Below are 27,781 nucleotides of genomic sequence, written 5' to 3' on the forward strand. Positions count from 1 at the left end.
ATTCCAATCAAGTGATTTAAAAAAATCTCAACATGTCTATCTACAAGAAAAGAAAATAGATCTGGTCATACAAAATCTCCCAATATCAAAAAGTCCAGGACCAGATGATTTTACTGGACAATTCTACCAAATACTTAGAGAAGGGTTAACATCAGTCCTACATAAAATATTTCACAATATACTTCCAAACTAATTTTTGAAGCAAGTATAAGTCTGAGGTATAAATTAGCCAAAGACATCACAGAATTGAAAACTATAGACCAATATCTGTGATTCTAATAGACACCATGATTTAAAATAAAATTAAGCAACAGAATTTAACAAAGCATTCAAAGACAATGCATCATGATTCAGCGGGATTCATACTACATATGCAAGGCTGGCTTAATATTAGGGGGGAAATCAAGATAATCTCATTTAATAAAGTGAAAACACCCCCCCCCCCACCGCCTCAAGTATTATCCAGTGTTTCAAGTGTCATCCGGTTCTAATCTTTCAGTGCTTGCCTTTTATCTGTTCTGTTTTTCTCTATCCAAGAGAATTTTTCCTCCCATCATTTAAGGCAGCTGGAGGTCATCACTGTCCTCAGGGAAGTACCTGTGGCTCTGTCCTCCCTCAGCAGGTACTCGGTTCTTTGATCTGGGGAAATCTTGAGTATGCTGCTCCCTTTTGGTTTTCTTACTCTAGGTTTGTGTACGTATCCTAATACTTTTTCTTTTCCAGTCACTGAGATTTTTTCTTCAGGTTTTAGCTATTTCATATTCAAGAGTAAGTTTCAAAGTTTCTTCTAATATCATTTTGGGCTTTTCTTTCATGGCTTTTAAGAAAGATTACTTTTTCTATATTCACCTCTCCAATGCATTCTGTTTAGTACCTGCCTCCCTCCCACCCCTCAATTGTGGGCAGAGGAAGTCACTGCAGGTTTATTTCCTGTGTAGCTCCATAAATGAATCTGGGGCTCCCACTGTCATCCACAGCCTTCTGCAAGCCAGATGCTCACAATTTAGGTTCTAATTCTAATCCTTCCTTCAACTTTGGATCCTATTAATACAATCCATTCTGGCTTTTTAATAACCATTCATATTCTTCATGTATGATATCCTGGATGTCATTCCACAACTCTCCTACTCTTCAGTCATTAAGCTTTAGTACATCAAATCTATTTTTGAGATAATTTCTAAGCTCAAGAGGGGCATACTCATGGTTGCATTTTGACTCTCCTGGACATGTTTTAATTTTCTTCAACTTAATCTGAACTTGCATATGAGCAAACTGATGGTTTTTTTTTTCCATAGTTGGCCCCTTTTTAGCTGATATGAGCTTCTCCATTGACTGTTTTCACAGATGTAGTACATATGATTCCTGTGTATTTTATCTAATGAAGTCTATAAGTATAGTTGTCATTTAGGCTGTGAGAAATGTATTTGAATAAATCATTAGAGTTTCAGAATCCATCATGCAATCTCTAATGTTTATATCACCAGGGCCAGATTTTCCAACTACTAATCCTTACTCTTTGTTTCTAATTTTTGCATCACAAGTAATTATCAATGCATATTGATGGCAAAATTGACCAACTGCAGACTGAAGAAGTTGGTGTAATTCTTTAATTTCTTTACCATTGGTTTTAGTGGTTCGTGCGTTAGTGTGATTAATAGTTGTAATAACTGGATTTACTTGTAGATATATAGCCATTATACTATCACATACAGTACTGGACTTCACAATAAATCCTGAAACGTTCTTTTTGATGAGTGCCATGCTATTCCTCTTCAGTTTAAAATAGCAAATACCTGTACATTTCAGTTTACTAATACCTAGGACATTGCTTTTTATGTATTCCATTTCTTTTTCGATGACTTCCAATTTCCTAGATTCATACTTCACACATTGTATGTTCCAATGATCACTGAATGCTTGCATTTTCTCATTTTATCTTATATCCCATTAGCAAATTGAGGCCCTGGAAACTTTGCTTCAGCTGTCACCAGGGTAGACTGTACTTTGAAAAGGCAGCTGTTCCCAATCACATTCTGAGAGTCTTCCAACATGAGGGACTCGCCGTCTAGCACTATATCAGAGAATGCTCTACTGCTAATTATAAGGTTTTAAGTGGACAATTTTCCAGAAATGGCCCGCCGCTTCCTTATTCATACTTTGTTTTAGAATGGAAGTCCCTTGGTTCCCTGCTGGTATGTGAAATATGAGTGGCATATCTTCTGGCAATACAGCCAGCACAGTATGATAAACTGACAGACATATGATGCGAAAGAATAATATACTCAAGATCAAACAGGATTTATTCTAAGATTAAAATTTTGAGCGCTAGTTCAACAACTGAGGTGTCACTGTAAATTACATGAAAGATTTCATAGCGCTCAAAATTTTAATCTTAGAATAAATCCTATTTGATTCAACTTTTTCACAATTTGTGTTCAAACACTGAGAAGTTTAACTGACCGTCTGATGGCATGATTTCTGAACCTATTACTGCGTCTGATGAGGAGAATAATGATACCACAGACCCTCTCTGTACAAAGTTCACCCCAGCAAGGGAAGTGAGATTTACAAAGGAGAACAGCTAAGTCATGAAGCACACACTCAGGGCAGGAAGCGCTCTGACTCCCTCAGTGAGTAAGATGGGGAAAGCTGGATTCAAGGAATGTGTCATGGACCACATATCATGGGAGGATTGAGTCAAGAGAAGGTAGGGTGAAGGCCCTGAAAGTGGAAGGGTGTAAGTCCAGCATGGGTGGAGAGGATCAAGGGAAGAATGGCTCTACTGCCAAAGCTCAGAGTTAGGTTCCTGAACGGGAAATCAGGCTCAAGTTAAGGGTCACATCTGGGGAAAGGCCCGTCATCAAGGGCAAAAACAAAGAGAACCCCATCCTGAAAGTGAGAAGAGCAACTACAGGGCTGTGAGCAGAAAAGAACTCCCTGCAACATTGAGAAGTGGCCTAGTGGGCTTTGGTGTATAAACTGGGGACGAGCAGGGCCAAAGAACAGAATGAAGACGCTTTTCGGATGAGACCTAGATCTTCAGGCCCCAACCTCTCTTTCAGGGAAGTCTGGCCTGTGGGATAAAGCAGCTGCTAATTCAGGCCTGGCGTCTGAAACTGCCAAACAAAAAATACAAGGAAACTGCCAAGGAACCCTGAAGGAAGGGATGCTTCCAGTCAGTCCTCTTCCTTAAGTGAGGGAGCAGCCTGGAATTACCTCCTATCTTTGCATTATATGCGATGCCCACAATGCAGTACGAGTTGTTGGCTGAGGCAGCCACTTCTCCTGCACACCGAGTACCATGTCTGAAATAAAGAAGGAAACTAAGTTAGAGCTCAAACTGGCAGCTTTCAGTGAGTCCAGTGTGTCGGTCAGGTCTCAAATGACAACTATAGGCCTTACAGCAGAGCCCCTTTTCTGTCCCCTCTCATTAACACCTCCTCCGGCAGCTGCAACGAAGGTAGGTCAGTCAGGCTTCCCACATCCTCAGCCCATTGTATCTTTTAGATCCACATGGCCTTCCCACCATCTTTCAAATAGTAGTTGCTTGCTCTGGCTGTTTCTTCCAGCTGCTTGTCTTTTCCAGGAAGGCTTCTCTGTCACCCACCCAGGTCAGGGTTCAGAGCTCCTGTTCCAAGTGCCAAGAGTTCAGGCTCCCCGCCTCCAAGAACCTTTTGTTGGTACACTGGACTACAGTCTAGCAGCAGGTAGGGGCCGCTTGATCTTCGTGTCATGTTTCCTGGGATTAACACAGTGCTTGGCACATAGAAGTACATCATAAAGATTTTAAGGGCAGCATGAAAGAAAGAGAGCAAATGGGTCCTCTGTTCACCTCAGGGCAGTTCTCTCATTCTTTACGTGGCCACTTTAAGTACAGGCCAGGGAAGAAACCTCTAAACTGAATATGCAACAGCAGCCAGTGGGTCATGTACAAACTAGCACCCTCCCCAATGCTTTTCAGTAACGATGCCATTTTCCAATGTACTGCACAAGTCAATTCTTCTGACATAGGTCAAAGTATAGGTGACTTTAAACAGCATGCCTTTCTTTGAAGGGATTGATATCATTGATTCAAATTTAAAACCATCTTTAGAAACAGGCCTGGCCTGTGAGCCAGCTCTGTGGAAGAAAGTCAATTGTATTTTCTGGAGCCCACATAGCACAGCGACCCAGGCTTGCAAGTCATGCAGCTCAGTGTCTCCCACCAGATTCAGTACTGCCTTCAAGGGTTATTTAATTATCGGGATCATTTCTCCCTGCCATCTGGACTTGTGACCTGAATACAGGTTTTCTTTGCTCCACGTATTGTTGGTACCACTGAGTGGGGAAGGTAGTTTGACATGTGAGCAGGAGAGCTAGTGCCTCTGGGATTCAGGGAGCCCCTAGAGTTGTTTTGTTACAGCACATGAGCGCAGCCCCGTCTTTGTGCACAGCGGCATCTGGGCATGGCTACCTGAGCTACAGAGTTTACTCCACTGAAAACTACAACAGTATGGAGGTAGGATACACCCTAGCAAGCATCATGCCAACCGTGGGGAATAAAGGCAAATACTTGTGAAAGAATGGTGTGAGGTCAAGCTGTGTGACAGTCCAAGAGAGGAAGGACATGTTGGGCACAGTAAATGGACTCACAGCATCAGGATTTGGAAGCCTGGGCTCCAAGCCCAGGGCAGGTGTCATGGACGCTGCACACGTGACCTCATCACTCAGGCCCCACTGCCTGCATGTCCTCAGGGATAACTATCATAGCCATATTTACAGAGCCCTGCATCCTACCAGGTACTGACATAGCTCATGCTTCGTAACCATCTTCTGACTCATAGAAATTCTGCAGAATAGAGTAGAACCACTCCAGAGGATTTCTAAGGCTGTCATCTTTCCTCTGTGGAGCTGCGGGTGGATTCGAATGCCTGCCTACCTTTTACATAGATGTTTAGCACTTTAACTACTACCTACTCCTTAACCAGGAATCCTTGCAATTTGGGCAAATGGCTATTTTAAAACAGCAGGTTGTGAAGCCCGCTGGATTTAAAAGTTATTTATTTGTTGACAAATAGCCAAACAAGATTGGAAGCAGGAGAAATGGTGGTAACATCCACTTCGAGCTGACCAGATGAGACACTCACAGAGGAAGAGAGAATGAGTTCACAGAAACTGCCTCATGCCCGGCAAGGGCTACAAGACTGAGGCTTCCAACTCCTGGAGGAGATCTGGGCAAGCCCTGTGTCAACAAGGAAGTGCCTGCCTCTTGACCCCTTGCTAGGATCACTTCTGTGTGAAGCATCACCAGTGATTCTGCAGGGAGAAGAAAATGAGAGGAGAAAGGAGGAGACAAAATGGCATACTTATTTTCATTGCTGGCATCGTAACGCGGAGATGGGTCATAATCATTTCCATTGACATCATAGCTGGCATAGGAGTCCTAAGAGTGAATGACACCGCATGTTGAAGCTGTTAAACGACTATTTTACTCCTACTGGAAAACAGAAAAACACAAACATGGTCCTACCTGGTGCTAACATGTTCTACTTTTATGTGTTGCTTTTGTTATCACACTGCTCCAAATTTTGTCTTCTTTTAAAACGTATCATAGACGCTTAGACAGTCTACATGACTAATATTTTCAATGACTACATGATTACCTACAGATACAATATAACTTATTTAATAATTGCTAGGTATCCAGAATCCTTAGAATGTTTAATGTGCTTATCACACTTACTGTATGCCAAGCTCTGTTCTTTATAGTAACTCATATGTAACTCTTAACTCATTTAACACTAACTGTATAAGACAGTAGGCCTAATTTTAAGACCATTTTACAGATGATGAAACTGAGGCACAGGTAAGTTAAGCAATTTGCCCAACATCACACAGCTAAGAAGTAGCAGAGTCAGGAAAGGAATCCAGGAAGTTTGGGTCCGGATCCCAAAAACGTTTAAAGCAGTAATATTTCTTGCTGGTAATATTCGTGTGATGACCATTTTCATGTATGGAGTGTCTTCATTCTTTCAGCTCCGCAAACACAGACAAATGACTCTGCAAAGTTCCCTTCCCTCAAAGGTACGTGTGTGTTTCACCAATTCTCCCAAGCTTGGGTTCCTTTATTGCCTGATGGTTTTTCAATTTATATTATTAATTTACTAGCATGGTTGAATATATGTGCGTGTGAGTTCTGAGGCTTGACTTACGTAGTTTGGGGCCAGGTCAGGGTGATTCCTCTCTATGCCATCGTCAAGGATGGTGACCACCACATTTTTCCCTGTGTAGCCTCTCTTCCACGCAGACTGGACATTCATCTCTGATCGGCACCGACTGCTCTTGTCATCACAATGCTATATAAACAGAAGAAACAAAGACCCCCTGTTAGGAACTGGATTGTATGCTCCGAAAAGATGTATTAAAACCTGATACTTGTGAATGTGACCTTGCTTGGAAAATGTTATCAGTTAAATTATAAGTCGTAATCCATTTGAGTGGTATCCTTGAAAAAGAGACATAAAGATAGAGGAAGGAAACCCACCTGAATATGTATCTATATGCGAAGGAATGCTTAAGGCTAGAGGAATTTAACTGAGACAAGAAATGATCTTTCAAAGCTGACAGTGCCCGGCTATTGAAAGAGATAGTGTCTGGGGTCTTAAAGGCTTGAAGGTGAACAAGCGGCCATCTAGCTCAGAAGCAATAAAGCCCACATGGAAGAAGCACACCAGCCGGTGCGATCACGAGGTGCCAAAGGGACCAGGTATAAGGCATCATGCAAAAACAAAAAGTATGTATATATATGTGTGTGTGTGTGTATGTATGTATATATATACATACATATATGTATATACACACCATCGTGAATGAAGAGGGAAGTGCAGAGTGGAGACCCGACGCTCAAATGTCGACCACTGGAGATCCCCACATAGAGGGGTTTAGGAGAGGAGATGGGTCAGTCAGGGTGCGATGTAGTACCGACGAAGAACACAGCGTTCCCCCAGATCCTGGATGCTTCCTACACCCAACTACCATGATCCGAATTCTAAATTGCAGGACTGGATAAGGCATAGGTTGTACACTGGTGCATATGGGAGCTGGAGGCACAGGGAATCCAGGGTGGATGATACCTTCAGGACCAGGGGTGTGAGGGGTGAGGCTGGGAGAGTGGAGGGTGAGTGGGTTGGAAAGGGGAAACTGATTACAAGGATCCACATGTGACCTCTTCCCTGGGAGATGGACGGCAGAGAAGGGGGGGAAGGGAGACTCCGGATAGGGCAAGATATGACAAAATAACAATCTATAAATTATCAAGGGCTCATGAGGGAGGGGGGAGCGGGGAGGGAAGACCTGATGCAGAGGGCTTAAATGGAGAGCAAATGCTTTGAGAGTCATTAGGGCAAAGAATGTATGGATGTGCTTTATACAATTGATGTATGTATATGTATGGATTGTGATAAGAGTTGTATGAGCCCCTAATAAAATGTTTAAAAAAAAGAAAGAAAGAAATGATCTTTCCTTAGAGATTGGAGATAACTTGGCCAGGCTCACGTGCTGATTTAGAACTCTGGTCTCCTTATCCCACCCACGGACTGCCTGATTGTTTTTCAATTTATATAATTTACTTATTAGCATAGTTAAATATACTTGTATGTGAGTTCTAAGGCTTGACTTACATTGTTTTGGGCCAGGTCAGGGTGATTCCTAGGATCACTGTGCGTTAGATGTTGGGCTGCTAACTACAAGGTCAATGGTTCAAATCCACCAAGGGAGGAAGATAAAGGTGTCCATTCCTTTTAGGAGTTATAGTCTTGGAAACTCTATATTGGGTTGTTATGACTTGTACCTGACTCGATGGTAGTGAGTTTGGTTTTGGTTTTTATAAGCTACCTAGTGTATAGTAGGTAAAAAATAAAAATATTTTTATTAGCATATAACTAATATATCCTACAATTTAATAGTTCAAACATATTAAGACTTGTGTAATCACCACCACAATCAATTTCAGAACATTTTCTTCTTTCTTGTAGACATTATTGTTAGCTACCCATTCCCCTCCAACCTCCCTTGCTATGTTTCAGGTAGTTATTAATACAGGTGTTTCTATAGATTTACCTATCCTGGATTTCATATACAGAAAAAAATATGCAAAACAAAAATATATTGACAAAATGGAACAGAGAAAAAACTTAAGAGAAAATAAAGTAGAAAATATTAACTGAAACGACTTTGAAATGGGTCCAAAGGGAGATCAGATGATAAAGTGCTATATCTTACCTAAAGTACCTCTGCCATAATTGACTTTACAATGTTCTCGGTCTGAAAGGAAGGCTACTCACCTCTCTGGACTAAGGTCAGAGAGGATTCACCAGAAGCTTAATCCATGTGGGAACCCTGCAAATGAATTTGGGCTTTCACTGTCGTTTATAGCCTTTTGCAAAATAGGAGTGCAGAATTTAAATTGTGATAACATTCTCTCCTCTGGATGGATTTGGATTGATTGATTATTTAGTTATAATTCTTGGCTCACATAGGCTGGTGTGCTTCTTCCACGTGGACTTAGTTGAAACCTCACATAGATGGTTTCTTTCTCTAAGACAATCTCAGACACTCTTCTTTCTGATAGCTGGGTATCACCTAATTTCTTCACCACAATTTGATATAGCATCTAGTGATCTCTTCATGAGGGTAAATATAAAGTACAGTCACATCATAATAATTCATTGTTTTGAGTTAGGGCTAATACTAAGTATGAACCCCAAATCCATTCATATCTATGAATGTCTCTGGCTCTTAACAAGATGGAATGACACAGTGGCTGCCACATGGGTTCAAGTACAGGAACCATTGCGAGGATGGCACAGGACCAGACAGTCTTTCATTCTGTTGTGCATACGGTCACTAGAGGTCAGAACTGACTTGATGGCACCTAAAAACAACAACTGGTTCACTTTAGAGACATCATTATCATTTTATAATAGAGAACATTATCAATCACCCCCCATGGGCATAAGGTAATTCTATTAATTTAAGGTAGCCAATTGTATAGAATTTAAAACACTGTTGAGAAAAGCAAATTATATATGTAAAGGCTGGATATTCAGACTGAAATATATGATTATTGACTTGTACAGATTGAAAGCTTATGTCCTCTCCCTTCTTCCTCCATCTGCACCACTACCACCTCTTGCCTGGAATTTTCAGTAAGGACTGCTAATCGCTCTTAGGAGTGTTTGCTGATTTGGGGTGACCTTAGTACAATGCTGTATAGCCACAACTGAACAGTCTCCTTCCTCTTTCTCCCTCTTGATAATCTGACCCCAGCTGAGGTGAAGTCTCTTTTGAAGCTATTTTTAAAATGTATAAATAAAAGATGTGATCTATGGTTCATGGGCACTAGGTAGGCTCACTACCTCATTGCTTGGGAGACAAGATGAGAATATTACCTATTTTGAGGGCAAAGTCTGTCTCTGTCTTGGTGTTTACCCTCATAGTAGTAAACTCACATTATTTTTCCTTTTGTGTCTGACTAACATCACTCAGCTCAACGGCTTACAGGTCCATCCATGTCACGAGGCCTTTCATGGTCCCTTCACTGTTTTTTAGGGTTATATAACATTTCATGGTATGTCTCAGAGGTTTTTTATCCATTCTTCTAATGATGGGTATTTGGGCTGTTTCCAGCTTCTTGCTATTGTGAACTGTGCTGCAATGAACATGAAAGAGCATTCATATGTTTATACATGTATATTCTCAGTAAAGGTACTGCTAGATCATATAGTATTTCCAATTCCCAGTTGTTTCAGGTAGTACCATATCACTTTCTACAATGGTTATACATGTTTACAAGGCCACCAGCAGTTATAAGAGTTCCAAGCTTTCTGCATCCTCTTCAACATTTGTTCTGTTTTTTAGAAGGGGTCTCTCATTTTAAGTGGACGGTGGTATCTTATCGTTGTTTTGATTTGCACCTCCTGGATTGCTAGTGATAACAAGCATTTCCTTATGCTTATTAAGCATTCAAGTGTCATCCTTGGGGGATGGTTTACTCATGTGCTTAACCACCTCCTACTAGAATTGTTTGTTGTTTTTTCCTTGACAAGTTCCAGAATTCTATAGTTTTAGTAATTAGTATAGTTAAGGCACCATTGAAGGGATGTGTGCAAAGCTATGTGAGTGTGTTAGTCCCTTTTCTGCTGTGTCATTGATCAATGTGTTAGTCTGGGAACCCATGAGCTCTCATTTTAATTTTCTGATGCAGTCTTTTGATGTACTGTGTGTGTTTCCTTTATTGTATTTGGTAGTATAGGTCTGCCCTGTTATCAAGTTCAATCCAGCATAATTAAGATTACAATGGTCTCTCCCTGATAGTAAGGCTGTTCAAGACTCTTGCCGTTGGCCAGAACAAATCTTCCAGCAGCACAGTCTGACTACATACTCTCTCTGCAGATGGGTTTAGGCTCTGTCTTCCATTGACTTCTACAAATTGGGTGTTCCTAACGTTAGCTCTGATACTTTTCACTATATTTGAATTTTGTAATTATCATCTTTGGATCACACTGGCAGGTATGCTTCTTCCAATGTGGACTTAGTTGACTCCTTGCTTAGATGGCTGCTGGTTCGAATACACGCCTTTTAGATCCCAGACACTATTTCAATTGATAGTCAGGCACCATCTACTTTCTTCACCATACTTTGCTGTAGCACTCCTATCTTCAGTGATCATCATGTAACGGTGAGTTATTGAGCAGGGCTATGATGTAAGGAACTAATTGTTCTAAAGTTAGAACTAGGATTTAGTGTGAGCCCAAAACCCATGCCTGAATCCATGCTTTGCTACTGTTGTTGCTGTTGTAACTTGGGACTTGATACATATTCCATAGTTCCAACATTTCAGACAATCAGTCTCCAAACACACTTTACCTTCCTAGACTTCTTGACATCATCTTCTTCCCCTCACCCCTCTATATTGCCCTTCCCCCCAAACCCTTGTTATATTTTCTTTTATGGTATTTATTATGTTAAGGAATTTCCCTTCTATTTCTATTTTGAGTTTTCTTATTAGAAATGGGAGTTGACCAGCCTATGTGATCCAAGGATGATAAATAAAATCCACATCCGAAGGACTGGTATCAGAGCTTAAATTGTGTACACTCAATTTGAAGAAGGCAATGGATTACAGTGGGTGTCCAAAACCCATTTTGCAGGGTCTCTACATGGACTAAGCCTCCAATAAATTCCCGCTGACCATAGTTGAGGGATGTGTATACCCTTGCTGTCAGAAAAAGCACTGGAAACTCAATTATAGGAGATACTAGTAGCTTAGAATGTGATAGCTGATCATTTAAGCTCCCCTTTGACCCATTTGAAATTTGTTCTAGTTTTTAATACTTCCTGTTCTTTTTATTGTTCCTCCCACCCTCTGGTTTATTTTGTTATTCATATTGATCTTTCTTTCCCACTTTTTCTTATGTTTTATATGAAGGGCTGATGGGGGAAGTTATAGAGACAGTAACTGAATGGAGGGCTTACTGGGGTATGGACTGGGTGGGGGTCAGTAGGAGGGAAATGGGAAGCTAAAAACAAATACAAGATGGAAAAAAAGGTTCTTGACCCGAGAGCGGTGATGATTTCCAAACTCTTTTTAATGAGCCTGAACTACGCAAATGTATGAGATATGAGTCATACGTCCACAAAACTATTTCTGGGGGGAAAAAAAGAAATTGGTGTTGGATATTGGCAAATGCTTTTTCTGCATCTACTGATATGATCATTTGGTTCTTATTCTTTGACTTGTTTATGTGGTAAATTACATTGTTTTTTAATGTTGAACTATCTTTGTATCCCTGATATGAATCTCACTTGGTCATAATGAAAAAAAAAATTTTAATGTGCTATTGGATTTTACTGGTCCTAATTCTGTTTTGAATTTTTACATGTATGCTCATGAAGAAAATTGGTCTGTAGTTTTCTGTCTTTGTGGGGCCTCTACCTGGCCTTCGTATCAGGGTTATCCTCACTTCATAGAATAAGTTTGGAAGCTTGCTGTTCTTTTCTATATTTTGGAATAGTCTGCATAGAATTGATGACAGCTCTTCTCTGCATACTTGGTAGAATTTCCCTGTGAAGCCATCTGGTCCTGGACTTTTCTTGGTTGGAAGTTTCTTGAACACCTTCTTGATTTCTTTTGTCATGGGTCTTTTGAGGGTTTTATTTATCCATCTGTGTTAATTTGGGCAGAGCACGGATTTCTTCATTTTTGTCCATTTCTTCTAGATTACTAAACTTGTTGAAGTGCAGTATTTCATAGTATTGTGTTCTTTTTAAAAATTATTTATTTATTTTTGGTATTGTGTTCTTACTCTTTATTTCATTTGGGTCTGTTGTGATGTTGCCATTTTATTCTCTAATCTATACATTTGCATCTTTTCTTTTGTTCCAGCAGTCTGTCAATTTTCATTCAAAATGCCATTTCATTTTCAAAGAATGACCTTGCCTTGTGGATTTTTTCCCATTGTTTTTGTTTTCCAGTTCATTTATTTCTGCTCTAATTTCTGTAGTCTTTTTCTCTTGTTGGAGGGTTTATGTTGTTGCCCTTGTTCTAGTTGTTGGAGTTGTTAAGTTGTTGATTTTGGCTTTCTTCTCTTTTTTCATGTGTGCAGTTTTTGCTATAAACTGCCCTTTGATAATTGCCTTTGCTATGTCCCAAAAGTTTTGGTATGTTGTGTTATCATTATCATTTGTTTTAAGGAATTGCTTAATTCCATCCCTTATTTGATCTATTACCAATTTGTTTTTAAGTATATTGTTTACTCTTCACGTGTTTGTCTTTGTGTTCTTGTTCTTTCTAGGGCTGATTTCCAGTTTTATAGCAGTGTGGTTTGAGAAAACTTACTGTAGGCTCTTGGTGTTTTTGAATTTGTAAAGACTTGCTTTGCGGCCTAACATGTTATCCATTCTAGAACATGTACCAAGTATGCTGAAGAAGAATGTACATTATTATGTTATCTGTTGGAATGCTCTGTGTCTAGGAGGTTGAGCTGGTTGTGTGGTTTAGCTCTCGTCTTTCTTTATTAAATTTATTTCCTGATGATCTGTCTTTCCTTGAGAGCTGTGTTAAAGTCTTCTAATATTATTGTTGCACTATTCATGTCTATCCACAATTCTTTGAGGATTTGATTGATGTATTTTGAAAGATTTCATTGGGTGCATATGTTTATACTGGTTATATATCCCTGGAATTACTTTAACCATTTTGTAGGGTCTATTTTTGTCCCTTATTATGCTATTTGTCTTGAAGTCTATTTTATCTGAGATTAACATGGTCACTCCTGCCTTTTTATCACTGGCATTGGTTTGTTAGATTTTTCATCATCCTTTGATTTTCAGTGTATTCATGTCTTTGAGTTTACGGAGGATTCTTGTATGGAGCACATAGATGGGCCTTGTTTTCTAACCCAGTCTGATTTTCTCAATCTTTTGATTGGTGCATTTAATTCATTGGCACTCGGTGTCTTTATTGATAAATGTGAGCTTTGTTGCTGTCATTTTGCTGTCTTTGTGTTTACTTTCTTTTTCATGGGTGTGTGTTTATTGATATTTTTGTTCTTCCTCTAATTCTGTGTTGTTCTGTAATGGTTTCTGGAAAGTACATTCTTACATGATTCTCTGCTGTTGTTGATTCTTAGGTCAATGTGACCCAGTAAATATTTTTTGTAATTCTGTTTTTTAAAATTCCTTTCATTTTTCCTTAATTTATAAATTATCAAGGGTTCTTGAGGGAGGTGGGGTGGGGGGAATGAGGAGCTGATACCAAGGGCTCAAGTAGAAAGCAAATGTTTTGAGAATGATGATGGCAACAAATGTGCTTGACACAATGGATGTGTGTATGGATTATAAGAGTTGTACAAGCCCCCAATAAAATGATATAAAAAAACAAAAAACTAACCCCCCAAAAGGAAATATCTTCATTTCTCCCTTGTATTCTTTTTTTGGGGGGCCAGGTAAGAGTCTTATTTGGCAGTTGTTTTCTTTCAGAATTTTATATATGCCATTCCACTGTCTTCATCTGTATAGTTTCTGCTGAGATGTCTGAGCTCATCCTCATTGGTTTTCCTTTGTAGGGGACTGTTCTTTTTCCCTAGCTGCCCTCAAGTGTGACAAAAAATGTCACATTGTTTTACTTTGAGGGTCTATCCTATTTGGGGTTCTTTGTTTCTTGAATAGTTATTTTCTTCTCATCGCTTCTCGGCCTTTTGGCTAAGATCAAGTGTTATTTTCTTCTCCTTTGTGATGTAAGAGAACTTTTCTTCCATGGTTTCTTGAACTATTTTCTCTGCAGTTTTTTGTATTTTTATTAATCCGGGATCCTGATGAAATGTAGGTTGTTTTTTGGTTTTGATTTTTGTTTTCTGATAGTGTCTCTCAGTATTCTCAGGTTTCTTCTGATTGGTTTTTGTTGTTGCTGTTGTTACTGCTGTTCCAGTTATAGTGACTGTCTTCCAGCTCATTGATTTTATTTTCCTTTACTTCCATTCTATTCCTCAGGTCTTTTACTGTGTTCTTAAATTTATGCAATCTCGTTTTCTATATCCTGGGAGCCCCCCCCCCCCCCCCGTTTTTTTCCTTGTCTGAAGGCTTTTAGGTTTTCGATTTCTTTCATTATTCTCATAAGCGTTCCCCACATCTCTTGAAAGGACCTAAACACCACAATTCTGGATTCCTTTCCCAGTAGTTCTAGTGCCACTTTTTCATAGTACTATATTGGGCTTGGGTGATTTTCTATTCTTTGCATTCCTTTTCGTGTTTTTTTTTGGTGGGGGGTTAACTATGGTTGATTCATTTCAGTGACATCACGGTGCAGCCATCAATGGTGTGACAGCTGCTAGGTTGCATTGAAGTATTTTCCTCTGTCTAGTGACACGGGGTGGTCTAACAGATGTGCGGAACAAATACAGTGGTAAAATGGAGAGAAGGGGAGAGAGCGATGAGATGGGGTGAGGAAGAAGAGAGAATAAAAGTCATGATAATAATAATAAGGAAGCATCTGAATAGGCCAAACGATTTGTGAAAATAATGGAAAATATATTTAAGTGGGGTAATCAGAAGTAAGTTATTGTGGAAATATATTTCATGAGGAACAGAAGGCCCTGGTTTAGGTTGGCGTACCCAGATCTGTAGGCCTGCTTGTTTTTGCCTAGAAACATGTGTATTATCAGTAGGATGCAGTCACATGGGATGAGGAAGTATGAGAAAATTAGAGAAAAATAATAAAAGTATTCGATCAAATAAACAAAATTCAAATACAATAAAGTTAAAAATACAACTGCCTTGTAGGTGGGGATGCCTGGTCCTTTGTTAGTGTCTACTATGTCTGACACATGGGGGAGGGAATGTGTGTGAGGGGGTGGGGTGCAGGGGATTGAAGGGGGTGGGGAGGGCACCAGAGAAAGAAGGAGAAAAAACCATTATATGAGAATATATGCACCAAACTGTCTATGTGATCCACTATACACTCAGGGTCCCCAGAGGTCAGCAAGGTAAGAGGCGTGGCTATCTGGGTTGGCTCAGGAGCCACGATGGATTGGCTTGTGCAAGGGAGATGGGGGCGGGGCATACAGAAGCTGCTCGTGCTGATGAGCAAAGCTAGAGTTGCTAATCTCCCGATTTAAGAAATTTTGGTCTACCTAGCTTTTAAGTGTTTTTTTCCCTTACTTCCAGGGAGTGCTAATGTAACCTTTCCAGTCATTTCTCAGATCTTTCCAGGCTTAACTGACTTGTTAACTATGGCAATTTTAGTAGACTAAGACAGTCCCAACATAGGCAGGATGGTGTAATGCAGACACAGAATGAACCTGCCATGCAAACCCAGAGAGAGGCAGCTCATGCTTGCAAAAGTAACAAGGAAGAAAACTGTCTTTACTTTATGTACCAGAGAACCTTTTTTACCCAGATCCAGGAGGAATACATGTGGAATTGATTCAGCCACTCTATGCCTGTCTTTTTGTGTACTATTTTACTTTAAATGGTCTCTCTTAAGGGGGTTCTGATAAGGGGATCATCTTCAAAATGTAGCTGGTCCTACCATTAAACTAAGGAGCCTTATTGGCAATAGAGAGTTATGAGTTGGCCTCCAATTTACAGCTGAGCATTCAAACTGTTTTTCACAATTAGGAACAATTAGTCATAAAGCCTGTATCAAATCACTTTCCTGCCATTCTTGGACTTTCACATCATTTTGGGGGAAAAGTCACAAGAAAGCTTGGTTGACAGTTCTTTGAAGGCCAGGCCTTACATCAAGATGAACCAAGACTGTCTGTATTTAACTGTTAGGGAAAATAAATATTCTGTTCCCCAAAACCATCGGAAAGTTATGGCACTGCAAATGTCCCAGGACAAAAAGATGACACCAGGATACTCACCAGGTACCACATGTTGGACCAAATGGGGTCATTGAAATGAAAGGCCGGGGGATGGTTCCGTGCCTGTCTCTTCACCCTGCGTTTAACTTCTTGTTGTTGGAGCCATTTTACCTACCAGGAAAAAAATGCAGTTACTACTTATTTTTAGAAATACCTCTTGATTTTATGTAGCCTCTCTGACCTGTTTCTACTACCGTCAAGTCTAACCCACCTCATAGTGACAGGGTTTCCACCAAGGCTGTCAATCTTTACAGGAGCAGATCTCGTCGTTCTTCCTCAGGGAAATTGCTCGTTTGACCTGCTGACTTTGTAGTCAGTGGCCCAATGCTGACCTGACAGTGCCACTGAGGTCCCTAAGCCCCTCTTTTTTCATGAATATCTGTCATTATTAGATGTTTTTGATGATGTAGGGCCAGGGGATTATTTAATGTGACTCTTCTAGTCAAAGTCTCTGTAACTCCTACCAAACTACCTTTTCCTGCATGGATCTAAATAAAAGGGTGGAGGAAGACTCTGATAAGATTCACCTGTGAGTACTTGCTAACAGGCTTGTCATCCGCTATGTATAAAATGAGCCCTCTGAGAAGCAGGGGGGTCTCCCTACCAGTGAGAGCAAAAGTGGGGCACACCCTTGAGATCCTGCATCTGATTACTGGATCTGCTTCTACCAGCTTCCACAGCCTTAGGGATAATGAAGCTCCTCCAGATGATGTCTGAATTTTGATTTGGGGCTTACCATCACCCACAAGTCATTTCCTGTTATGTTTTGAGTTTGAAGTGGCCGTTGCAGTGAATTGTAGAACTGTGAAATATAAGAGAGTATACTAAGGGGAGAAGGGGAGGATGGATGTTAGAAAAAATGGAGTGGTACACCAGTATGCAAGCATGTGATATTTGGGCTATATTTAACTTCCACCATCTTGGAGGCAGTCTTGTGTTAACTTTCATGCAGTAAATTATTACAAGAGATGGTAAGTTAAAAGAAGGCACTTTCACTTTGAAGTGACCATTTTAAAGCCACCGCTCGTCTGTCAGTTTGTCGTACTGTAGTGGCCTGTGTGTTGCTGGGATGCTGGAGGCTATGTCATTGGTATATCAAATACAAGCAGGGCCACCCAAAGTGAACAGGTTTCAGCATAGCGCCCAGACTAAGAACAGACTACAACAAAGGAATAGGCTGCTCACTTCTGAGTTATTAGCCACTAAAGACCTCATGACCAATAGCAGAACATTGTCAGACATAGTGCCAGAAGATGAGCTTCGCAGGACAATCAGACTATGACTGAGAAAGAACTGCCTTCTCAAAGTAGAGGCAAAAACAATGGTGTGGATAGAAGAGAGACTTTGGGACCCTTGTCTGCTGATGGAGCACAATCCAAAATGGGAAGTAACAACTGCAAACATCAATAATTCAAACTTGAATTGTACAAGTATTTCACAAGAACAAAGTGTTTCAATATGGTAAAACAGTAAGAAATAACAGAGTAACCCGCAAAGAAAATTGGGGAGGGGAATATCAAAAAGAAAAGAAAATTACAAGAATATAGTAAAAAATATATCAACAAAAGAAAAATGACAAGAAAATGTACAAACAAAAAGAACTCAACATGAAATTACTGAAGTACAAAATGAACCAGCATCACCACAAAAAAAACAAACAGCAAAATGACAGTTATAGAGCTACACATATCAATAATGGCACTGAATATTAATGTATTAAATGTATCAATCAAGAGACAGAGAGTAGTGGAAGAAATTGGTTAATAAGACCTGTCAATATATGGCTTATAAGAAACAGAATGAAAGAAAGCCTCTCTACAGAGGTATCATACCGGCTCCAAGAAGGTGGAAGTTAAATATATCCCAAATATCACATCTTGTACTGGCGTACCACTCCATTATTTCTAACACAAGCTGGTAAAATCATATCCAATAACCAGAGACAAAGACAAAAATGAACTACAAATCAAAGGATAGAAAAATATATTAAGCTAATGGTAACCACAACAACAAAAAGCAGCAGTGGAAACATTAATTGCTGACAAAATAGACTTCAAGGTAAAAGCCATCACAAGAGACAAAGAAGAGCTCTGCATAATGATCAAAGGGACACTAGAACAAGAAAACATAACATATCTGTACCCAATGAAAGACTGTTAATCAAACTTTCATGGACCTGAAAAGAGAGACAGACAAGTCAATAATACGGCATCTCCAATACATTATTCTCAAGGAAGGAAAGATTAACAGCAAAGAAATTCAATAAAGTTACAAAAGAACTAAACAACACAATTAACTAAGCTGGTTTCCTAGACATATACAGAGAACTCCACCCAAAAACATTGCACACACTTTTTACATTGCAAATAGAACATTCTTTGGAATATACTATATGCTATGACACAAAGAGAATTTAATAAATTTTGAAAAATTAGATTTTACTATCCTTTTTTCCCCAGAGAAAATGCTATAAAATTACAATCAATATTAGGTGAAAGCCAGGACAAAAAAATCAAACACATGAAAACTGAACAATCCAGTATGTTAAAACTTCTGGGAAATAAGGAATAATTTAAAAATTCCTTGGCACAAATGAGAACACAAGCAATATACCCAAACCTTTGAAACACAAGCAATATACCCAAACCTCAAAAGCAGTATTCACAGGGAAACTGACAGCAATAAACATACAGATGAAAAAAGAGTCAAATTCTACACTTTAGCACAACATCTTCAAGAACTAGAGCAAGAGCAATAAAATAAACCTTCAATAACCAACGGAAAAGAAATCATGAAAATTAGAGCAGAAATAAGTTAATCAGAAAACAATAGGAAACAAAATCAATAGGAAAATAGGTTGTTTTTAAGAGAATTCTCAAAATTGATAAACTACTGGTAAAGTTAACAAGGGAAAAGAAAGAAGCAGAAGCAGGAGGCAAAGGACATTTATAGAAGTCTAGATACAAGCATATATATATGTATATTTATTTATATGACAGTAGAGAAATAGATGTATGTACATATATTTATATGTTAAGTATTAAGGTAGCATATGGACATTGGGCCTTGACTCAAGTATTCCCTCAATGCAAGAACACTTGATCTAATAACCCAGCATTCTGTGATGCTCATCTTTCCAACACAATTGCTGAAGACAAATGTGTGCATAAGCAAATATGGTGAAGAAAGCTGATGATACTTATCAAAAGATATAGCTTCTGGGGTCTTAAAAACTTGAAGATAAACAAGCGGCCATCTAGCTGAGAAGCAACAAAGCCCACATGCAAGAAGCACACAAGCCTGTGTGATCACCAGGTGTCAAAGGGATCAGGTATCACGTATCAAAGACCCAGAACAAAAAATCATATCAATGTGAGTGAGGAGGGGTCTGTGTTGGGGACCCAAAGACTATCTGTAGACAATTGGATATCCCATCACAGAAGAGTCCCAAGGAAGAGATGAGCCAGTCAGGGTGCAGTATAGCACTGACAAAACATACAATTTTCCTCTAGTTCTTTAATACTTCCTCCCCCTCACTATCATGACCCCAATTCTACCTTACAAATCCATCTAGACTATAGCACGTACACTGATACAGATAAGCGCTCACAACACAGGGAATCCAGGACAGATAACCCCTCAGGACCAGTAATGAGAGTAGCCATACCAGGAGGGAAAGGGGAAGGTGGGGGGAGAAGGGGAAACCGATCACAATGATGTATATATAATGTCCTCCAAGGGGGACAAACAACAGAAAAGTGGGCGAAGGGAGACAGAGGTTGGTGTAAGATATGAAGAAAATAATAATTCATAAAGTATCAAGGTTTCATGAGGGAAGGAGGGGGGGAAACGAGCCGATACCAAGGGCCCAAGTAGAAAGAAAATGATGATGGCAACATATATACTAATGTGTTTGACACAATGGACGTATGTTTGGATTGTGATAAGAGCTGTAAGAGCCCCCAATAAAATGATTTAAGAACAAAAAGCAGCAAATATCAAGAAAAGGATGAAAGGAATGACTTCACAATTGAACAGTAACACAGAAATAACTTATTACTATGAAAGGCTACTCCAAATTTGAAAACCTAAATAAAATAAGAAAATTTCCAGAAATACATTATCTACCCAAATTAACAGACTGATGTAAAAAAAAAATCTCAACAGACCAATCATTAAATAAGAAATAGGCATAATCATTAAAATATCCAAAAACTCCCAGCAGAACTGCCAAGTCAGTTCTGGCAGAGTGAAAGAGAGAAGCAGAGTGTGGCCAAGAAGCCCTCAGGTCCCTCAAAGCCAGCCTAACAGGCCGTGCCACCATGCAGTGGGGAGAGTCCATTCCCAGAGTCCTTTCCCTGGTGGCCACGGTCTTGGAGTGGGTCACCTGATCCAACCCACAGGGAATGTAGCGAGGCCCCCACCAAATTGCCAAGGAGGTGATACCTTTAGGTGGCGGGTGTGGCTGAGCGAGAATGGCAGCCACTGAAAAACCATGGGGGTGGTTGGTAGGGGCCGCTTGGGCTGAGAAGGCAGGCATGAAATAGACACAAAAGCAGGCACTTCCTAAGACTGTGGATTCTGAAAGTTTATAAAACTAGGACCTGGGGTGACTGGTGTCTCCCTTGACAAGATGCCTGCTCAGGATAAAAGCCTTCATTAAAGGTCCAGATGGTGAACAAAGCTCCAGTGGACGATGGGTGGAATGGTCAGTGGGCCAACAGACAGATGGGCGTAGTTCTACCAGACCTTGCTATTGGATGGGGACATGGTAGAATAACATACCACCTTTGGCTAATGAGAAGTACCCTTTAAGATCTACTGCCTTTCAACAGAAGGCCTGTGTATATAATCTAAAAAAGCTTTTTTTGGTTTTGTTTTAAAAAAAGAACCTTTTAAAAGAAAAGAATTTTTGGTTATACGTAGACCTTCAAAATGTAATGAGGTTGCCAACTGATGTGTGATATAAGGAGAGTTTGAAAATTACACAGTTTAGAAATGTCCACTTGTTTAAAAATATATATACACTGGATTGTGATGAGTTGTATGAACCCCCAATAAAATGATTTTAAATATATATATATACACACACACACACAATGATTTCTGGGATTGACCTTATATGGAATTGTAGGGCCACCTCTGGAAGCCATGTCAGGAGTGACACAGCCCACATTTGATCAAAGGGTTAGAGGAAACATGGAGCAGGCAGCCGTGAGGAAGAGGGAAGCAGGTGCTATGCCAGACTGGAAGACATATTCCTATTATAACCACTGTTATGTAAGTACATTTTATTCCACGACTGCATGTAGAGTTGACAGTAATAAGTATTTTTAAAAGTATCTAGTTCTTAAGTACCCGATACACATCAAAAAGTAATAAAATAACACATTTTTTTACATTTTTCTGTTAAAACTCATATGAACTATTGGGATTTTTTTGTACTTTAGGCTTTTTAAATTGAATGGCTAGATCATCTCTTTGGGTGGCATATATACATTGTGGGTTTTGTGTACTGGTTCTGAGTACTGAGGAAAAGGAATTGCAAAAGGCTCTATGCCAATTTATAGTGGAGTAAGATAAACCATTGTTTTATATGTATGCATTGTTTTACCCTTCTATGTAGACAGTGCATATAAAGGGAAAATGATTCATCATTTACAACATCTAGTCATACTAGGAGTCCTGTCATGCATTGGGCTGTGATCCCCAGTCAGCAGTTCAAAATCACCAGCAGCTCCGGGAGAAAGAACGGGCTTTCTATCCTTGTAAACAAGTTACAGTCTCGGAAACCCACACGGGGTCATAATGAGTCAGAACTGACTCCATGGCAGTGAGTTTCAGTGAGTCATTCTAGATGTTACAGAAGTTTCCAGTGTATGACAAAGTGGACTTAAAGAAACATACATTTTGTGTTAAAATTCTTAGCATTGGATTCTGAAATCTGAAGTTTTATAGCTCACTAGCTTAGTGGAGGAGGGAGAAAGGGGTACACTTCTACAGGCCACAATGTTCATATTTCAATGACACTTTTCAGATTTTAACTGTTTTATGTGTGCAGTTTTCCCTCTCAAACTGTGAATAATATGTTGTGTGGACAGAGTCCTTATTGGAAACATCTAGTCTAACTTGATGTCTTGAAGCGCCTGATGTATGTTAAAGGAGCAGTAGTAAACTATTACTTTTGTGTATATTTCTTTGCTAAAATTCATAGGAAATGTTATCTTTGGGGAATAGGCTTATTAAACCACCTCTGGGCAGTATACAAATGTTTATAGTTGTTCATGGTTTGGAAGAAGGGGGAGGGAAAGAACTACAAAAATAAAACATTAGTACAAGGGGGTGTCCCCCTCCCCCCACCAAAAAAGGTGGGAAAAGGTCTGCAGGCGGAGCTTTCATAATACGCATTTTTCCCACCAGGCGAGCATCGAGCAACTCGCTCTGAGTTAGTGCACCCAGTAGCGTCATCTGGGAAGGTTCTCTCTGGTCACAGAGAATTTTTTCATAAAAGCAGGTTCACTCAAATCTCATTTTTTGTGATGGGTGATTTTATGTAACAGCATGCAGCTATGACACTTTGTTTCCTGCTTGGGACAAATGCTGCAGAAGCTGTTGCGATGCTGAACACAGCTTACAAGGACAGCACTATGGGTAAAACTCAAGTGTATGAGTGGTTTCTCTTTTCAAAAAAGGTGAAATGTCAACTGATGACAAGCCTTGTTCTGAAAGTCCGTCAACTTCCTGAACAAAAAATATAGACTCACAGTGCATTTGGGGTTTATTCCACCAGATCAGACTGTTAATCAAACTTTCTATTTAGAGATTCTGAAAAGAGTGGATAACAGTGTGCAACAGAAAAGGCCTGATTTGTGGCAGACAGGAAACTGGTTTTGCCACTACTACAATGCACCTGCTCACACAGCCATCTCAGTGCACCAGTTTTGGGCAAAAAACAGTATGCCTCTCTTGCCCCATGCACCTGACCCCGCTCCTTGTGACTTCTTTTTGTTTCTGTGAATGAAGAGGGACATGAAATGATAGTGATTTGATGACACAGAAGATGAAGGTACTGTAGCAATTCAAACAGATGAGTTTGAAAAATGTTTCCAAGAATGGAATTGCAGGTTTGACCAATGTTTTAAGTGTAATGGAAAGTACTTTGAAAGCGATAAGGTTTTGTTAAAAAAAAATCTAAATATATTTGTTTACATTTTTAAAAATATTTATTTAAAAAATTAAATATATCTATTTAAAAATTTAAATAGCTTTTGGGAGGAAATTTGGGGTTTTTTGGGGGGTACTCCCTCATGTATTAGGATTTTGCTTTTCAGTGTAGAGTGTATATAATGGATAAACAAATCCTAATTTTGCAACATCTATTCTCGAGATGCTAACGAGGTTTCCAGAGTATGACAATGTTGACATACTAAAAGTAACTTATTTGGTACACTTTGTGAATTCATGGGAAAATGTGTCTTCTGTAAATGAGTTTTGGATGTGAGTTTGTTTAATCACCTCTAAGAATTATGTATGCCCAAACTTGCCTACTGGATTGGTGGTGGAAAGAAGGAAGTAAGGATTTGACCAAAGTGGTTACATTTAGGAGATACCTCCAATTATAACCACTGTTGTATGTGTCCAAATTTAGTTTATATACTGTCTATATAGTGGGCAAGTATATTCTATACTGTCTATATAGTACTGTCTATATAGTGGGCAAGTATATTCTTACTTGAAATACCTAGTCTTTCTAGATGTTCTGAGTTGCTTGGTGTGTTTAAATAGGCTAACACTTTGTAAACAGCTTTTTAAGATTCATGGAAAATATTGTCTTTGGGAATGGAATTGTGAAACACTTCTGTGAACTCTGTACTTACTTACTGCTTTATCATTGGGTTAAGGGAACAGGGTGTGCAAAAACTGCAAACAGTGTTCGTGTGTACCAGAAATTTCCAGATTATCCATTGCCCTGTATGTTAGTTACATGCTTTTCATTTAACTTTGCTGTTCTGTATATGCTGTGTGTATATATTGGGCACCAATTTTACAATATCTAGTCTCTCTATATTAAAGAGGTACCAACCTTTTCCAAGGTGACAAAAGTAGAGTTAACAAAACAACACATTTTGTACATTGTGCTAAAAATTACAGAAAGGCAGTCTTCTGGAAATGAAAGCGTAAAACCACATCTAATTGGCAATGCGCCTATCCTTATGCACCAGGTTATGGTGGAGACAGCTGAATGAAATGGTTTATAAGTCTAGCCTTTGTAACATGTATGGTTTCTTCAAGACTATTATGTATACAGTGGACAAACAAGTCCATATTTGAAGCATCAAGTTATTCTAGATGTTGAGAAGTACATAAAGTAGGTTAAAAGTAGATAGCAAATGGCAGATTGTGTAGATACCCTTTCATTAAAATTCATATGAAATTTTGTCTTTTGGCAACAGAATTGCCAAACCACCTCTCTGAGCATACATGTTTGTGTTTGTTGTCGGAGGAGGCAAAGAAAGTGCAAAGGGCTTTACCAGTACATTTATCGTGAGGCAAGATGAGCCACAGTCCCATGTGTTCTGTCGTTGTGTATGACTTTGCTGTGTACATAGCATATAAAAGGATAAATCCTTATTTTACACCATCTAGTTTTCCGAGATGTTCAAGAGATTGCTAGTATGTGACAAAAGTAGTCTTACTAAGCTAATACATTTTATACAACTTCAGAGGGATGAATTGTGGAATGAAATAGTCTATTACAGATGCTTATTTTTTGTCAACTGAGTGAACAAAGGTGAGGTGTGGGGGTGGGGGTGATAGATCAGCATGTTTACTTAGATGATATGTTCGGATGCTAGCCTTTGCTACAGATGTGCAGTTGATTCAATGCAGCTGTGTGTATAGGACAAACTTAAATCCTTATTGGAAACATCTAGAAATAGTCCTTTTAGATGCTTAGACGTGCAAAACATATGTTAAGAGGATGTAAATTACAAGCCTTTAAATACTTTTTTGTGTGTCTTAATTCATAGGAATGGCTGCATTTAGGGGGTGGAATTGTTCATTCTGAGGTCTTGGAGGCAGTATATTGGGTAGTGGTCGGGAGTGGGAAAGGAGATACAGAGGCAAGGGCTCTATACCCAGAGTTAGAAAGGTTCGGATCGTCTAAACATGGTTTTATATGGGCATTTTAGTTGATATTGCTGTGTGTTAAAGGGCATTAGGATGTCCAAGGTATGTTAAAAGTAGAGATAGTAAAACAATCTCTTAATGTCCTTTTGTCAATGAGAAAGACTGTTTTCAGCAGAGTGCCCTTGTTAATCCACCTCTTGGAGTTGGTCATTCTGTGGTCGCTGAAGTGGTGGAAGAAGAAGATGGGTGGAGAGACAGGCTGTTGGTTAGTATCTCTATTTCTAGGAAACTGTGTTAGATTATAATAATAAGTCTATATGTGCATCTTTTAAAAATACATGGGCTTACTGTAAACAATATTTATTATTTCACAGCATCTAAGCCTTTCAGCTATCTTGAGGGGACAAAGTATGATAAAAAATTGTACTAGTGAGTTAACCAACCTGTAAATATCTTTTTGTTATACTTTAGGAAAGCATCTTGGACCTGGGAATATTAAGCCACCTCTGAGCAGTATACATCAAGATTGGTTAGGTTAGTGGCAGAAGGACAACAGAATGTGCAAGAGGAAGAGTATATGTACAAGTGTGCCTGTATTTGCATTTTGATGATAACTACTGATATATGTGTGCATATCTTTGCTGTACTATTGAATACATTAAATATAGTGGAAACATCTTGGTAATATTTAATTTTAACTCTTCCTATGCCTAAGTTAATTATTTTTATCTTTTATGAATTTTATCTTCCTGTCCTGAGAGGTTTTTTTTGTTTCTTTTTCTGATTGAGTCACCATATTGTATTCTTGCTTTGTCAAAATACTCATGGCTTTGGGACTCTGACTTGGTAAATATTCATAAAGTGTTAAAAAATACATGAATCCATACTCAACCAATTAAAGTTGTATATTATTGCTTATATGGATACATAAGATGTAGAAAGACATGTCAAATACTATCAAATCATCAAAACGATTTTGGATGTCTTTTGTATTCTTTGCTTTTTGCTCTTTGCTTTTCAGTTTTCTGTAATGCACAAAAATGTATGAAAAGCAACAAAGCCCACATGGAGGAAGCACACCATTAAGATTAGGTATCAGGCATCAAAGAACAAAAAAGTCATATCATTGTGAGTGAGGGGGAGGTGTGGAATGGAGACCCAAAGCCCATCTGTAGGAAACTGGAAATCCCCAATCAAAAAGGTCATGGGGAGAAGAGTCAGTCAGGGTGCAGTATAGCACCAATTATACAATTTACTCTAGTTCTTTAATGCTTCATCCCCCTACCCCATTATCATGATCTAACTTCTACCTTACAAATCAGGCTAGACCAGAGGATATACACTGGTACAGATAAGAGCTGGAAACACAGGGAATCCAGGACAGGTAAACCCATCAAGACCAATAATGAGACTAGCAATACCAGGAGGGGAAGGTGAGGTAGAAAGGGGGACCCAATCACAATGATCTACATATAATCCCCTCCCTGTGGGATGAACAACAGAAAAGTGGGTGAAGGAAGACATGGGACAGTGTAAGACATGAAAAATAATAATAATTCATCAATTATCAAGGGTTCGTGACGGAGGGAGGGTGGGGAAAGGAAGGAAAAAAGTGAGGAGCTGATAGCAAGGGCTCAAGTAGAAAGGAAATGTTTTCAGAATGATGATGGCAACAAATGTACAAATGTTCTTGACACGATGGATGGATGGATGGGTTGTAATAAGAGTTGTACAAGCCCCCAATAAAATGATTTTTTAAAAAAAGCTTGAAAAGAAAAAAAATTTTGGAAAAAATATTTTAAAAACTTGAAGTACCCACTGTCTATAGAATAAAATTAGCTTGTGCGTGCGCTCACACATGCACACACACACACTTTTCCCAAAGCAAAACAAAAAATACCAGGATTTGGGCTCACTGTTAGTTTTTATAACACGGCCCAACTCTATACTCACCCTGATGGAGAGATCACTAAAGACATGGGTGCTATAGCGAAGTGTGGTGAAAGAATCAGTTGGCACCTGGCTATCAGAACGATTAGCATCTGGGGTCTTAAGATGGTGGGAACAGGGCACTAACCCACCCAAGGGAGAGTATTGGTTGTGTCCCCACAGAACTGGAACATGCATAAACCAGGAGGGCAACGTAGAGCGCAAGAGGAATACACAACGAGACTGGACCATACGCCGGCCCCAACCAGAATCAGCGCGACCCCGCCATCGAAGGGAGTACCACAAAAAATGAAATTTGA

The 27,781-nt window shown here is 39.3% G+C and overlaps 1 protein-coding gene across 1 annotated transcript in view; it reads right to left on the reverse strand.

Moving 5' to 3' along the window:
* Nucleotides 1-27,781, reverse strand: part of PCSK6 (proprotein convertase subtilisin/kexin type 6) — a 129,399-nt gene that overhangs the window by 41,563 nt on the left and 60,055 nt on the right. Inside the window, exons 3-6 of the mRNA XM_075557950.1 lie at nt 16,404-16,514; nt 6,192-6,335; nt 5,346-5,422; nt 3,217-3,305 (exon numbers count right to left, since the gene is read on the reverse strand). Coding sequence (XP_075414065.1) covers nt 3,217-3,305; nt 5,346-5,422; nt 6,192-6,335; nt 16,404-16,514 — 421 coding nt within the window. The remainder of the gene's footprint in view (nt 1-3,216; nt 3,306-5,345; nt 5,423-6,191; nt 6,336-16,403; nt 16,515-27,781) is intronic.

Source organism: Tenrec ecaudatus, chromosome 9, assembly GCF_050624435.1.
Source record: "Tenrec ecaudatus isolate mTenEca1 chromosome 9, mTenEca1.hap1, whole genome shotgun sequence".
In the NCBI taxonomy this organism is placed as follows: Eukaryota; Metazoa; Chordata; class Mammalia; order Afrosoricida; family Tenrecidae; genus Tenrec; species Tenrec ecaudatus.